The sequence below is a fragment of the Atheta coriaria genome, unplaced genomic scaffold, assembly GCF_025399875.1.
Source record: "Atheta coriaria isolate IRGN ID8LTWV9N9 unplaced genomic scaffold, Caltech_Dcor_3.1 hic_scaffold_13_pilon, whole genome shotgun sequence".
NCBI classification, from domain to species: domain Eukaryota; kingdom Metazoa; phylum Arthropoda; class Insecta; order Coleoptera; family Staphylinidae; genus Dalotia; species Dalotia coriaria.
In genome coordinates, this window is record NW_027045455.1 from 1,093,169 (window position 1) to 1,109,518 (window position 16,350).

At 36.3% G+C, this 16,350-nt stretch overlaps 2 protein-coding genes across 2 annotated transcripts; one reads left to right on the forward strand and one right to left on the reverse strand.

Moving 5' to 3' along the window:
* Positions 1 to 212: 212 nt before the first annotated feature.
* LOC135801874 (adenosine receptor A2a-like) lies at positions 213 to 9,178 on the forward strand. The gene is made up of 3 exons (XM_065315395.1): positions 213 to 1,032; positions 2,956 to 3,211; positions 7,174 to 9,178. Exons 1-3 carry the CDS (start codon positions 419 to 421, stop codon positions 8,029 to 8,031), a joined length of 1,728 nt encoding a protein of 575 aa, XP_065171467.1. The 5' UTR covers positions 213 to 418; the 3' UTR covers positions 8,032 to 9,178.
* Positions 9,179 to 9,498: 320 nt separating this feature from the next.
* Positions 9,499 to 14,550, reverse strand: LOC135801844 (uncharacterized). Its single transcript, XM_065315369.1, has 3 exons — positions 14,132 to 14,550; positions 10,738 to 10,891; positions 9,499 to 10,409 (listed from the first exon to the last, which is right to left on the reverse strand). The coding sequence occupies exons 1-3, from the start codon at positions 14,182 to 14,184 to the stop codon at positions 10,251 to 10,253; spliced, it is 366 nt and encodes a 121-aa protein (XP_065171441.1). The 5' UTR covers positions 14,185 to 14,550; the 3' UTR covers positions 9,499 to 10,250.
* Positions 14,551 to 16,350: the final 1,800 nt, after the last annotated feature.

The window sequence follows — 16,350 nt, forward strand, 5'->3', positions numbered from 1 at the left end:
AATGCGTACTTTAATGCTGAAACAAAAATTTAAATAATTTAAAAATATGTTTGAGGGAGGTTTTTTTTGCATTTTACGCGTGGCTGACATGCAGAGAGTGCGGAACGCATGCGGCAGGACAAAGCCTGCGCGCGTCCGCCCAACGAAGAAACCGGCAAAACGAAGTTCGTAGACGCGTGAGCGTCGCGACGCAGACAGTTACGAACGTACCGCAAACGCGTCGACAACACCACCGACCCGATCCCGACGTCCGATCTCACCACACACCGGTCCTACCCAACAATCGAAAGTGCATTTCATCACTCAAAAAAAAAAATCCAATTCAAAAAATTTAAAAATTAAAAAAATGTGAATTTAATACAAAAACAAATTGACCAAAAATGCGTTTGAGGGAAAAATCAAGTACCAGTCCACACTAATGGATCATCAAACAAATTTCACCAATCTCACCTCGCTGGCATGGAACAACAGCCAGCAGGCACTGGTGTACACCCTGAGTGTAATAGACAACGCTTCCTACGAAGAAGAGGTAGCTCGCCTGCTTGCAATCAATCAGCTGGCATCGCCGGCGGCACTCGTCACCGCCGTCCTGCTGGTCTTCCTCTTCTCGCCGACAATTATCATCGGTAATTCACTGGTACTGATTGCCATCTATCGTTTTAAGCGATTACGCACGCCGAGCAATTACCTGGTGATGTCGCTGGCGACGTCGGACCTGGGCGTCGGGATATACACGCCGGTCGGGATGTATCTGGAGTTGTGCGGCGTCGGCGGGGCGTCGGGCGCTCCCTCCGGCGCCGCGCTCTGTCTACTTAACTACGGCGTGCCCATCACGCTCTGCTGCGTCTCGGTGTTGGTGATGGTCGCCATCGCCGTCGATCGCTTCACGTCACTAGCGAGACCCCTGCGGTACAATAATCTTATCACGCACACCGCTATGGAGAGGTACATCGCGGTGTTTTGGATTTATGCTGCTCTGGTTGGCTTCTCACCTTTTACTTATCACATGTTTTATGGGACGCCAAATTATCAGTAAGTAAAGAAATTTTAATCTAAATTTTTTGATTGAAAAAAATATTTTTACCTCGAAACCTTTTAAAGGGCACATATAAAAAATGTAATATCTATGATTTGCAAAACGCCCAAGGCAGAAGTCAAAGAAAGCGTTGAGAAAACAAAGCCATAAATCATTCAATAAAAGTTCAAGTTCACACCGGCGATCGAAGTTCCGAGAGAGTTCATTCGACCCCGGACACAAACACCAAAAATCTTCATTCGGTATTGTTGATCCAACAAGCCTACAACATCCTATCGCATCCGTTTTACTTAAGTCATATCCTTCCGGCCTCGGAATGCGAGACACACACGCACCGCAAACAAAGGAGAATTGGGAGAATAAATAGAAGCGATATAAATATTACAGAACGCAATCTTAAGGATTTCTATCCTCGTAGAAAGCGTATAACATTACAAAACCCAATAAAACAAACTGTGACGTCGGATATGTCCGATAATAAAAGTGAAAACACATTAATATGTTATGACCTTAGTTCAGCTAGCGTTGGTTGGTGGGTGTAGTGATGGTTGCAGACACATGTGAAGCCTGAAACATGCTGACCATGACAGCAACACACCATACACATATACAAGTATGCCCACATGGGTTGCATTCCATGTGAAGCAGAATTTGCAGCTGGGTGAGATGTTAGCAAGTCCAAGCAGGAAATCGATAACGCGCCCAATTTGATGCGAATTATCCCAGTTTCCGGAATTTGCTTTGTATGCAACTGAATTTACAATCAACATCCACGGCTATCAACATGTACCCATCAATTACATGACAAGTTGGAGAGAGTGTTGCTGTTCGGGGCAAAACTTTGTAGATTTAATTTTGGAATAGCAACGGTTGCAGTGGAAGCTATATTGGACCGGAAACCGATATTGCGTTGACATTGATCTCTGTGCCTTGGCATTCCAACAAACCAACAGTATTTAATCTGTCTGGCTAATAACGTTTTGTTTTATATTCAGTTTTTTTCAAGAGTACGCGCTATGTATTGATCGCGTGTTTGATATTTCTATTTATGTGATGCTAGGTAATAAATTTATGTGAAATGTCTAACAATCTAACATTGCATGGTGGAAAGTTTACATGGGGTGTAAAATTGATCGTGAATTACTGTTATATTATGATAAGATACATTCAGAGAAACAATTGAAACATAAATTGAAAAATTGAAAAAATACGAAAGAAAATACTGCTGAATTATACTGGGTGTTAGCTAAAAACTTAATTTTCTGAAATTTTACGCATTGAAGTGTAGAAAACACTTGTTTTCTACTTTAATGTAATATTTCAGAGATTGTTTACAATTTTATAGTGATAACACACAGAGAAACAAAAAAATTGAAACATAAATTGAAGAATTGAACAAATACGCAAGAAAATACATCAAATTATACAGGGTGTTTGTTAAAAACACAATTTTTACAATTTTTTACATTTCAGTGTGGAAAACACTTTTTTCTCTCTTTAGATATGTAAAATAATATTTTAGTGAATATTTACAAATTTTAACGTGGATAAAATTTACGTTTCAGTCAAAAATATTAAAAATTCAATGCTAAATGGAAACCTCATTAGTTTGTTTACAAAACCAGTCCAATTTTCGATTTATAAATAAAACATTACATAAAATAATCTACCAATATTTATATCCTCATTTATATCAAAATTCGCAACGTAGAGAATTTACTCTCTGTTTTTCTAATATATACAATTCCCTAGCTCCAGGTGCAGTTTCACTTAATTAAAAGACAACATACTAAAATATTCCCTCTTCAAAGCAAGAGAAAAAAAATCAGCGGAAAAATTCTGCGTCGTAGCATGTTTGCAAGATAATTTGAATGCTTGATGCCTTATTTACATTAAACCCAGAATTATTTAATTTGCAGATCATCCCACTGCTCGTTCGGCAGCCTGATACCGCGACCCATCCAGCTGTTTATGTTCTGCGCCGTTTACGGCCCGTCGGCGTTCATCCTGCTGGTGTGCTATGGTTATATCTACGTGGTGGCGCGGGGGCACGCGCGTGCCATCTCCGAAGTGCGTCACTCGCTGCAGTACGGACATGGCTCGAACGCGCCGCGCTACGGGGTTGCGCTCGCGATCACGACAGGGATGTTCCTCACGCTCTGGCTGCCGTTTCAAGTGAGTTGACGTTTTCTTTACACACGCATTGTTTACGACAGCATGCCTGCGTCATCTGCTCCAGAGCTACGCGTCAGAGATTAGGGAATTAAAGTTTTTTAAGTTTTATTTTATAAAAACAAAGTTTTGTTAGTTACAACGTGTATAACTCAAGAACTAGTTGACAGATTTTGATCAACAATGAATTATTAGATTCGTATTTATTGGGAATAGCAGAATAATTAATAAAATATCGAAAAATATGACTAGAAGACTAATAAATATAGCTTTAAAAATCATATAGAGATTTCATCATAATTATAGTTAATTAAATGATTCCCAGATGGCGCCAAAGTATATTATTAGTATTTTTATATATTTTTTTAATAAAATTGCAAATTTTCTTGATGGAATCGATACATACTTGAACAAAAAAGTAAAAATTAATTATTTTTTACTAGAAAAAAATAATGATTGACGTAAAATTGCTTGCAAGTCACAAAACCAACATTTCCGTGATTTGCAATTTGTAGCGTTATTCTTTAAATGATTTTCAATCTGAAAATATACTTGTATCTGAAATGGGGTACTGAGCAATCAAGCGCGAAGTTAATTACTAGTGGATATTCCGTGCTATTCCTCAAATTGCTCCCCCAGTGAGAAATTAATTAAACGGAGATGCAGAAGCCGGCGAACGCTGCAGAAGCAAATCGACTCTCCGCGTCACGGCGTGACCGTTGATAGAAATTTGAGGAAGAAGGAGGATAATGCAAGATTGTTGCGAATGGTTGCGGTTCGATGACGTGCCAAACCGGCAACGTATAGTCTAAAGTTTAATTAAACGCTAGTTGAAAATAATACTGAAGCTATTCAGATTAAATTAGTTAATTTGGTTGCCTATACATATACACGAATACAAAATATGTGAATATTAGGTTGCATAACGTGGCTTCCAAAATAAACAACCGTTTTTAATTATAAATTTTCCGCTCTAAGAATAAATCTTTATGCGGCACGCAGAAAACAATTACTTTCTTAATGTTTAACGCAAACAATTTAAGTTGGATGGTTCCGTGTTGCTAAGAATAAAATTCATATCGTATTCTTCGCTTCACGAGAGAAGACGGAGCTTCTTTTTTCACCACATTCATCGAGGGCTTTCCGATGGTTTTATTAATGTTTAAAACTGTTCATACGCGCCGGTTGAATCGCTTTTCAAGGGACGATTTCTATACGGGCTCGGTGTGTACACAGTGGAAGGCTCGCAGTGAATTTCTCCAATATATCCCTCCATCGGCAAATTCACTCACGAAACGCGCACGCTTTTGATATTTTCAGTGTGCGTCGAAAGTTTTACGTCGTCTTTTCTTCAATTCGCCGAATCTTTCGGTATTCTTCATTCATTCGCGCTTCAATCCATCTCAACGCACACGAAAAGCAAGAGTAAAGTACATATCGAATTCGCAAACTCTGAAGAGAACAAAAAAAGTGCACAGAAAAAATGTTACCAAAGCGAGGTCATAAATTGCGTGGCACGTGTGAGAATTTAGATACTGAGCTTCCTTTTTTCTTTTGTTGGAGTAAAAAGCTTTGACACATAAGAATTTTTCAACGACGATATGCTTGAAATGGTTAAGTTGATACGTTTTAAGAGATGCCGATATCTGCAGCATGCATGGAACAAGTTTAATGTCACTGGTGGTTGGAAGCGACACACGATAAGCGATGAAACTTTAACGAAATTCGACGTTCTAAATTTAACTTTACCGCCGGCGAGAAGCTAACAAGTATAATGGGCGACGTCGGTTTTGTTTTACAAATACTGTATGGAATAAAGGACAATATGAACTTTACATCACAAGGACCCAAATGTAAATAGAACTAAAATGAAACTTACTAACTGCACGATTCTAAGATGAATAGATTACATTAAGTTCTATACGCTGCAATGAGAGGGCGTTAGTATTCACTTTTTAAATTAATTAGTTATACTTTCCATTATACACACCAATAGAAACTTGGTTAGGTTAGGCATTTCAAGTTAATCTATTCTAATAATAAACATGTAATTCTCGTGAATTTGATCAGACTCTAGGAATGCCACTAATCCTTGTTCCACAGTGTAATTAACCAAGTTATTCCTAGCTACAATTTCGCAATCAAATCACCACGCTTGTAAATTGAAGCCGTAAATTTCTACACTCCTGAACGATGCCTGTCTGTATTCAAGCATATAATTGTGATAAATTGAAGCATACACAATAAAGTATATTAACCGAATACTTAACAAAAACTCCAATTACGTATCAAATATTATTAGGAATTGTAAAAACGTTTTCACGTCGAAAAAATAAAACACAAACGGAAATTTCCAGTGAAAGAGAACAAACAAAAGCCGCGACCACAGAAAAAAACGTGCAAGAATTTCACAACAATAAACGTAACAAAGTATTGTACAACATCGCAGCGGAAAACGTAATGAATGCATGAATAAATTTGCATCGCGTTATTTCCGCACATTCTGCGCTCTTCAAATGTTTTAACACTTTCATTAAGCAACGCGCAATGCTATTGCTTTATGAGGTGAACAGTTTACTGAGGATTCTTGATTAGAAATTGAAAAAAAAAGGATTTTTAATTTTTCAATATCAATACTTTTGTATTTGTATTTATTTTGTATTTGTGAGTTAAAATACCACTGATTAGCATTCTTTTAGATTCCTTTGTAGATGTAGTATTTAATTAGCGGATTAATTTATTAATTAAAATCATTAGCACGAAAAAAAAAAGACGCAAATACGTTGATTATATTCGTGCACGAGCGATGAGCTCTTTCATATTCCCATCGGTAGGTGAACATTTTAATGAAAATTACAAATAGGTCACGTTTTCAGTAAACATCACGACTTCGACCACGATAAATTCTGAACAAATACGAACGCCATGCTGTGTACCAAGATGAAATATTTAACAGCACACACAAATATATCTGTTACTTTTATATATAATTCAAACAATTCAACAAACGAATTGTTTTATTTTTATTTGTGTACAAATTTAATCGTTTTCTTTTATGTTTAACACTTAAAATTAATAATAAACACAAAGCGTTGTAATTTAACCAAAATCTTTAATATTTAATGTCAATGTTTAATGAATTAGTAAATAATTCCATCTTTGACTAAATGTAGGCAACCAAATTACCCTTTAATTCAACTCCGTCTTCATCTCTGACACGTGAAAGTTATTGCGACTATTAGCGTGGGAAACGAAGCGGAGCAACAATCGGGTTGAAGGGCGGCCGAAGGTAAATGCGGAGAGAATGAGCCTAGGCTAACCGTGAACGCGTGCGGCGGCAAGCGGCGGCAAACGGTGGAAAAGTGTAAATCGATATCGGGCGTCATTTGGCTAACGAAACTGTGTTGGCTGCTGTTGCAGTCTGCACAACACGTGCGGCTTCACGCTCGACTGCTCAAGGATCAAGACAATCATTATTTATTACATTATTTGTTTATTAGTATCACAAGACTTTTTTGTTGATGATAGGTTTGACCATCGACGTAGAAAATCACAGGAAAATAGCATAGTCGTTTGGCAGTTCGTTAAGCATCGTTTAGATAAAGTTTTCAGGAAGGTTATTTGTGTCATTTGTGCGGTGCTTTGGAGGTTTGAAGGACGACGTGGTGCTACGATCGTTTTTGCCGCCAGGCTCCTTGTTATGCATCATCTTGTTACGTGCAAAAATGATGTATGAAAATATAAGTTGGAAAGCGTTGAAAGTTGTTACACGTAACATGTTATGATTACCTTCATCATTCATTTTAAATGTACTTAGATCTTATGAAACCCAATATTTTAACATGAGTATTACATTACATGGTAAAAAGAAACTTTTGGTTATATAGTATATGAGTGTAAAACTGGTTGCCTATAGTAAATATATAATGTTGATGATTCTAAGGTTATGTTTCTATTGTTTGCAGATTTGTATGCTTCTCGATGTCTTCACAGATTCAAAAATATTAACACAATGGATCGTGATCTACCTGGCGTTCCCAATCGTGTCCTCCAGCGCGTTCAACCCGTGGATTTACGGCTATCGAAATGGCGAGTTGCGGCTCGCGGTGCAAAAGGTTGTCGACGATGTACTGACTCTACTCGGCTTTAATTATCGCAGCCATCCGATAACAGATGCGCACGTGGTGCCACCAAGTATAGCGGCAACGGCCGGAGACGCCGGTTCGTTAATCAACCACCATCCGAATTGCAACCACCTTTATCATCAACACAATCCACTCGCTCTCGATTTGGTCGAGTGCGTTCCGCAAAAACAGACGCCCATTAAGCGAGAGTACTACAGCTGGAATCCGGATGATGAGTATCTATTAGTGCCGATGGCCAAACCGGAATCGTCTGGTTTCCTCTCCCTGGACGACGAAAAGTGTACCAGTGTAAAAAATATCAATGTAACGTTCAATAACAACCATTTGAACAGCAGTGGCCGGTCGTTGAATAATAATCATTTACATGGTGAGAACAACAAGTGCGCAAAAATCGGCAAGAAGCGGTATAATCGAAAACATCTCAGCACGCATTTAAATTTCAATTTTGTGAAGGATATTAAAGACTTTAAAGAATTGAAGGATAAAAAAGAAGCAAAAGAAACGCATGAGATTAAGGAGTGTAAAGAAGACAACAAACAGGCGCAGAATTGCTACAATCGGCCAGGATTGAAGGGATCCAAGAGTATGATTGAGAGTTTTGCGGGTTTGAGGAATGGCACAGATGTGTGGATATTCAAAGGCAAGAATTTGATGATTAACGGTGCGAGCATTGTTTAAATCACGGGAATATAAATTGTTGTGGTAAGCAACCAATTTAACATTTGCATGAAGGTTAGGTTTGTGAGCTACACAGAAACACCAAGTTAACTTAACTTTAGAGAAGACGGTAAGTCAATACGAAACAACAAACAGAGTACTTAAACAAAGGTCTACTATAGTTATTTTTATACAAAGAAAAAATATCTAAGAATATTGAGAGAAGACGGAATTTATCAGATCAATTACCCAATGGACTATTCTAAATGTTCACTTTTAATTGTAAACAAATCGTTGTTTAATTAAAGTAATTTTTATGTCAAATTGTCAAACAAAACTACAGAGTATCTATTGTATAGAATCTCTTATAAATAGCGGAGATTTACTTGTTTCTAACCAAACATTTGAAAAAAAAATTGGTTCCGGTCGACGTTTGTAGGTGTCGCCACTGTAGTAGGTTAGCAACCGGTGAATCTCCACTATTCGCACATGTAAAATACTAAATTGTATTATAGTAATTAAACAATTTCGCATTCAAATTCAAATGTCAATACGAAAAGATGTGCGATTCTGTACTTAGGTGTCTACCATCATTCCACTTCACAACCTTCAACCTCCCAAACACTCATTAACGTTAAATAAATATCAATTTTATATGCGTGCAGTGATTGCACAATATAGTCACATTTATAAATGTTAACTATATAAAGAGATTATCTAAGAATTATTGTACTTAATGACTGTTGAACGTTATAAATTTTTGATTTAAGGTGCCAAAGATTATATTTTATGCGTTAGTGAAGTTTTTCTATGGTTTAGTAAGTCAGAATTCAATTGTGCGCTAAATAAGTGAATAGAACCAAAGATACAATGTGCTTATGATGCTGTGAATAAGAATAATACCAAAAATATATAGAGAATTATTTATAGATAAAAGATATAAACAGAGTAGACGTATTTAGAAGGATGTTGGTGATATGACGGAGAGATATATTATCTCAGGAAATATAAATATGTTCAATTTATTTATAATTACAAATGTTAAATGAGTTCGGACGAAAACTACTCCTACTTTTTTACTTCCAGAATTGGATTGTAATGGAACATTTCCAGCTACTATGTAATTATTTAAAGAAAAAAATTAAATAAATTATTATAAACTGTGAAATTTTTCATCTTTTTTAAATAAAACAATTAAAAACGCTATTTTCATTCAAATATCAAAAATCAATTAAAACTTTTTATTTTCCAAATATTTTCTGCGGAAACACCTTTAAAAGCTTTGATTTTTCGTGAATAAAAGTTGAATTACGTTTTTACTGGTAATTATTCAAGCATTGAGTGCATTTTCATGTTGTTCGGCTTGAATTAAACACCGAATAAAACGATTCAAATCATGAAGCTCCACAAAAAATATTAATTATTCTGATGAGCCAACTTATCTCATACCAAAGTTTTTCATGGAAATATTTACGGGAATAAAATTAATTTTAGTTTTTTTAAACTTTATTTAACATTCTGCCTCATTTCATGCTTCAAATCTTTGTTTACAAAATATTTTGCATTTCTCTTCACAATTCTCGTAAATATTTATGTTTTTTCTACGATAGTAAAGCGATGTTGCATCTATTGTATTGGAATCGTTGACGTGGGTAAATATGCGCATGCGCAACATGTTTATCCACTTGATTTGAACATCTATCGTAGAAAAAATTAAATAACATGTTTAAATATGACTAGTAAACACTCAGAGTGTCCAAAAAGTCATATTTTACACATTAAGTATACAATTTACTTAAATTCACATCTCATCACATTTTAAACTCTTTTCCTTTCCTTGCACATAATAATTATTTTTACAACTAAATAATTTTCATCTTTTTATTGACTGATTAGAAAATTTATGTGGCACTTCTATTTTAATCTCTATAAACTAAAACTAAAGATCTAATCTTTAATCTTATCGAATTTGACTATCTGCTACAAAACAAAATTAATAATTCAACATTTGTGGCAATTATTAATTATTGTTTTAATACTGCTTGTTTCAATGTCAAGATTTCGATATTGAGATCTGTTTGACAACCGAGCCAGCTCGAAATAAATATGCTAGTAGTTTTATTTGTGCCTACAATTTACACTTTACTTTGATGATGATTCATAATTAATAAATTGTCTTGAGTTGTGTGGCTGGATGCTACCTTGATCCGTTTGTGTTTCTTTATTGTCTAGTGCGTAATTCATATGGGAATGGGAGTTTTTGCGAGGGTGCTGGACTTGCTGGTGGCGTCCTTTAGATTGGAGTCGTCTATTTTCTCAATCTTCTTGAGATTCTGAATGACCGCGTTGTGTTCGTCGAGTAGTTTTCGGAACTCATCTTTGCGGTGTTCGACTTCATCCTGCACAAATAAATCGTAGTAATATTAGGAAATATTCTAAGAAAATGTTGGAGAAATGAGGTTAAGACGAGATTTTTTGATAAATAGTGCAACGTAAAGACGTATGCAACCAAATAAGCCTCGGGGGAATGCAAATAAGAGCTTTAAGTTGAAAACATGTTTTCTTTGATATAGAGAAGGATAATAAAGGCATTGTGCGCAACAAAAGAGTTTTCCGGGTCAGCTTGTCAACAATTTTTAATTTCTAATTGTATACAAACATTTTTTTTAAATAAATTAATATGGATTTGTTTAAAACGGCGTAGGAAAGACTAAATTTGTTACTTACAAGGATTTTTTGTATGGATTTATCTGGAGTACCCGCTCGACCTTTTGATTCTTCCGCCTTCGGTTTGTTTGAGGTTTCTAGGTGATCATCGCAGGGTTTTTCCTTTTCAACGTGCTCTTTCTGCAGTTTGGAATCAAAATCGTCAACAACAATACTGTAACAAAACACATCAGTTTAAAATTTACACAAAATAGGTTAAACTGTCAGTATATACAACAGCGCCATCTATATGTTGATAAATAAAATAAAAATCACAGTAAAAACACTCGGATAATTTGTAGTGGCAAATCAAAACTCTACAAATTTAATTTTCAATTAAAATAAACACTGGCCCACGTATACCGTGACCGCAAACGCAAAAATCAATGCCAGCCGGAATCCAACCAGCACGTATAGGTAATTCGTGTGCACTGCAGGTTGAATAACATCCAGGCAGCGCATTCGCTTGGTAACGACGTTGTGCGTCATACTGATTTATGCAATTTTAATCATTCTCCGCTAACCCAAAGCCCAAAGCCAAAATCAACATCGTTGCGCGTTGAAACTCGCTAACTAGCATCATGAAGCAGCTCTCCGCTTTCAACAAATCCGTGCACTCATAGAATGTAAAATAAATACCAGCAGCCACATTAGTTACAAAAACATTCACAACAAAGATCTTAAAATTGTTTGTTCTTGTGTGAATGAGAGTGTCTGTTCATTTGCATGTGGCGCTGTCGCATTATCTCCATGTTATATCGTCTAGCCGTGGCTTTGGTCCGGCCCGCTCGAGTGTAATTCATCCCCGAGTTTTGTCGGGCATTAAATAATTTAGCGTTAGGCATTTACGACGGACGACTCGTTCAAGGTCCGTCAACGCGTCGCTTCTAATACACCTAACCTCACATCAGCGCTCGTCGCCGGCGAGCACTTTGCAGAATGCTAATTACTAATCGCGTTGAGATGTGCGCGCTAAATGGTAAACACTGAAAGGACAAGTATTATCTGCACCATCACGGGGGTAGTAACCGACCCACGCGATTCAGGAATATTGCAAATGTGCAAGCTTTTAAAATACAAATTTTAAGTGCATGTACTCCGCGTACCTTTTGTATCATTTAATTCAATTCTACATTCATCTTCATTTCTACTTTGTGCCTCTCGCTGGTGCATTAATATTCAGAAAAATTGCAGAGAATTCCAAACTCGTCCGAAGATGAAGCGTCATTCGCCTCTTGAATATGTAATGTTGTTCGGTCGGACAAAAAAGTCCGGGTTGTCGGATTTAAGCGCGTAAAAAACTCCAATTCATTTTGAAAAGTCATTGCAACATTGTTGAGCCAACGTGTAGATGAGCATAGGTATGAACTACGATGGGATGATAACCTTTTATTTATGTAAAGTCTAATCTAAATGCGACCACGAATGCAAATGCGGCGGCTAATGCAAAAGGTGAAAAAGTGCAACACAAGAAATTTGTTTCCAACTGTGACACGTGAAAAAACTTGTTTGGTAAACAAATTTATTCCGGACGTGGAGAAAACTTCATCTAAATTATTAATATTAAAAAATAATAGAGATATAATAGGTAATTATGGTTTATTTAACAAAAACTGTGTAAAAATTGAGTAAGTTTTGATTAAATTGACTCTAGACACAGCATACAATATATGCATAAAAAGTTGCATAACTTCAATGTGTTCTTTTTAAGATTAAATTCAGTCTGGGCATTGTTATGTTATACACTAGATTAGATGGAAATTTGAATTAATTCCATTTGTTTTGCTCGTGCACAGCACGAAACGATGAATTATTATTTTATCGAAAGCGTTCACGTGTTTATATTTAGAATACCAATATTTGAAGCGATGCAGTCCACTCCATAACTATACATTTCCTCTCTCCATTGTTACATTGAATTTAAACATTGCAGTATTCAAGATGTATTTTTAGCTCTATTCACGATTACACACAATTTTATTTATGATTACGCACCGAAAATAGAAAAATTACATTTCCAATTACTTCTTCCACCAATACGGCTAATATTCATTACTTTTCTTTGCAATTACACTCAGACGACAAGAATTCACATGGGATTTAGAACAATAAATTACACTCATGATATTTATCTATTTATAGGACGCGCCGGCGTGCGGCAAAGTTTTCTTTTGACGTCATTGACATTGATCATTGAAAATAAAAAGAATTGAAAGAGTTTGATAGTCCTTCACTTTGCAGCATTAACTAGATCCTTATTACGTCAAGGAAACATCCACGTTCGTAAAACACATTGCGATTGCGTCAATATAAATGCGGCGACGTCAAGGAATTCGTAACGAAGGTGAAAATCGAAACGTGATTCACGATTTGGTTTCAATGAATTTTCCAAACAAACCAACAACGTCATTAAAATTTAAATTTTAGTGTTATTCAGGTAATATGCGGAATTAAAATCTAGTGTTGTATGCGCTTGTTGAAAACCGAAATGAATAAATTATTGCGGCGCGTACATGCAATTGATTTAAAATGGTGGCTTGTGATAAAACAGATTTCCGCTCGAAACGTGCCGATTTTCTGCCTAGCTACTAGCCAACATTGTGTGCCACAGACCGCAGTAATTGGAAAACACGTAGCGGCGATTAATTCACCACTTATATATTTTTTTATTTGCAGGTAGTTATAATTATCTTGTTGTCAAAACTCAAAGTGCACGGTAAACTCTGACTGACTTTTCAACGTGACTAATCAACATTAAATGTTTACGAAAACAATTGTAAACAAATTCTTTAATTAAATATTGATGTTTTGTTACGCATTGTATTTGTGATTCGGCATGCCAAAATTGGCTATTGTTTATTACCGATAACTCGATAAGCTTTGCGCACAATAACAATTTAATGAAACGGTGATAATTTCCACGCATGCACACAAAAAATAAAGATTACCGGTCGGCAGCAATCGCGATTATAACAAAATGTCATTTAAACGATACATTTATTTTTATTTATTAGGAAAAAATTCATTTTGGTGATTTAATTTGCATAATATTGCTAAAAACCTTTCGTGGAGTAAATAAAATCATTGTGTAATGCGATTGCATAATTCAATTGTTTTATTTTTAGCAAAGAATGCATAAATGCATGGAATTTTGGCTGAAACACAAACGCATCCGGTTGCGACATCTTGCGAACAAAATATTAATCAAATTAAATTTATTGTTATGTCTTTGATGTTTTTAAACATTAAAAAGTGAAATAAAAGTCGTCTATGGGTAATATTTCATTTTTTATTCGCGTTTTCAATCGATAACGAATCAATGTAATCAAATAAAGATACCAGCAGTTTGGTTTAATAAATAAACAACTTTCAAACTTTTTTTTTGGTTTTTTGATATAAAATTTAATAATTTTACCTTAACATGGATTTAGTCCGTTGAGGATTTTCCGGTTGAAACACTTTGTCCATGTTGAGCCGAATTCTTCGTCCACGTGCGGAAGATGTACGCGATTCTAACAAAAGTCACCGATTCGCGCTTCACTAACTTCCGGCAAGCGCACGCGAGCAACGAAATCGAAAGCGCAATCGAATGCGGCGCGGCGCACGATTGAGTTTGAAGTTGAATGTCACTCGCAGCTCGGCGGCGAAGTTCAAGTCCACGTTGGCGTGTGTCTAAGGTCCTGGCCGTGCCGGCTCTAATGCTCTAATGAGAAGCCGCGAGGCGGAAAAAAGTCTCGGCGCCGCCTCTGGTTCGATTTCGTGCCACTGTGCCGGCCGCCCGTGTGCCGAGTGTGTCGAGCGAGTTCGTTTGAATGGACTGGAATGAAGCAAACACACATCGAACGTGTTTTAAAATTGACGAACGGAAACCCACACACACACACACACACCAACACACTGGTGGCGGGCAGACACGCGACCGCCAGCGAGAACGGTTTGACGTGAGTCGCGCGGGGGGCGGTCGCGATATCGCTATTGAATTCTCTCCTCGTCACTGAGTTGCCACCTTTGCCGCCGCCGTCGCACACTGTAACACTTTTCGACTTCCCAACTTCTCAGCGGCAGCGTCATCGGTATTGCCAGGCCTCGTTTCGGTTGTTTAGATATTTATGCAGCAATTTAATAATGAATCATACCGTATACTTCAAAAAGTGAGTGGATTAAAAATACCTCAATCAATATCTTCAACAAAATTCGCGATTTTATTCGTTTCTTAAACACCCAGTGGGTGCACGTTGTATTTTCGTCACAATGCGATACATTACAAACATGCACAGGTTCAATATACATTGATTAAAACTAAACGCTACACGAGGCGCATGATAATAACACCAGGGACGTATTTAACACCTTTATGATAATAAATATTTATTTCTTTTATTTTCGTAACATGCAGTTGGTGATTTATTCTTGGTTCGCTTTTATCGTTTTACTTTAATGAATTTCAATCAGCGTCATCGCTCCGAATTGCTTTACTTTTATTTCGTTATTTTCGTCTTGGTTTACTCCACTTTTTACTCCATACTGCGCACATTTACGAGTTGATTGACCACCAACGCTGATGGAAATTTTGAGCCGTCCCCTTGATGAAATATCGAATTACAGCAGAACATTGAAATTGTTCCATATTTCAAGCGTGTGAGTAAATTTGAATGAGTGTGTTGTTATTGGTTGACTCGCTTCATTCAAATGAGAAGAAACGTAAACACTCGCAAACAACAACAACAGTAATTTATAAGGATTCATTTTGAATAAATACCCGCATATCAATTTCGTAAAGTAATAGAAAACGTGATTTTCTTTATTTGCTATTAATTGTAGGCAACACACAATACACCACAACATGAACATAACCAATATTAATTATAAGACGTTAAGTTTTATGTTGTAGAATAACATTTTCTCGGTTCAGGTGAATGTAAAAAATGTAAAAATGTATAGATTGTTGACTCATGATAAATTAGCAATTTTGCACTAATTGTTTTGTTTATACCTTACTGCCAATTACATCAACGTTGATTTGTAGTTGAGCGTCGCTAAACTTAATTAGTGATTTTAATCGTAAAAATTAAATTACAGCATAATTTTAAATCAATATATAATTATTAATTAAATGTTACTTTAAGACACTGTTCGATAGTTGTCTAAATAGGTTATAAATTCAAGTCGATTTTATTTTCAATTAAATTCAACACGTTGAAAGGTGTTAACGCATTTATGTGGTTAGTGTGTGTATGCGGGTTCGTGTGCACGTGAGAATTGCGTGGTGTAGCGATCGGTGCACCAAAATTCGTTTCGATTTTGCGCTATAAATAGCCAACGCGCGCACGCAAACTAATTTCGTTCGTAAGTGTGTCGCTGAGAGTCCTGCGAGCGCGCGTCGCAGACGGTAATGAACGGCGACGCTCTTTTTGTTCGACGAAACAATGTGCTATTTGCCACTTTGCCACTTCACTAATTTTCATTAGAATAATCAGAAACCACTAAAGTAAAACATATATGGTTTTTTTATAGTGTGATGTAAATTTGGTTGCCTAACATAAAAACTTTTGAGGTTACTTTGTGAAAAACTAACCACAACTAAAGGAAAATGAGGTCCCTTGATAAATTATAAAACAACTTTATTACATTTCT

What these genes read in the sequence shown, in the direction of transcription:
- LOC135801874 (XM_065315395.1), top strand. Translation starts at nt 419, where the DNA reads ATGGATCATCAAACAAATTTCACCAATCTCACCTCGCTGGCATGGAAC. An exon ending in TATGGGACGCCAAATTATCA is followed by an intron (nt 1,033 to 2,955) that starts GTAAGTAAAGAA and finishes TTTAATTTGCAG; the next exon opens with ATCATCCCACTGCTCGTTCG. An exon ending in CGCTCTGGCTGCCGTTTCAA is followed by an intron (nt 3,212 to 7,173) that starts GTGAGTTGACGT and finishes TATTGTTTGCAG; the next exon opens with ATTTGTATGCTTCTCGATGT.
- LOC135801844 (XM_065315369.1), bottom strand. Translation starts at nt 14,184, where the DNA reads ATGGACAAAGTGTTTCAACCGGAAAATCCTCAACGGACTAAATCCATG. An exon ending in CGGACTAAATCCATGTTAAG is followed by an intron (nt 10,892 to 14,131) that starts GTAAAATTATTA and finishes GTTTTGTTACAG; the next exon opens with TATTGTTGTTGACGATTTTG. An exon ending in AATCCATACAAAAAATCCTT is followed by an intron (nt 10,410 to 10,737) that starts GTAAGTAACAAA and finishes TTATTTGTGCAG; the next exon opens with GATGAAGTCGAACACCGCAA.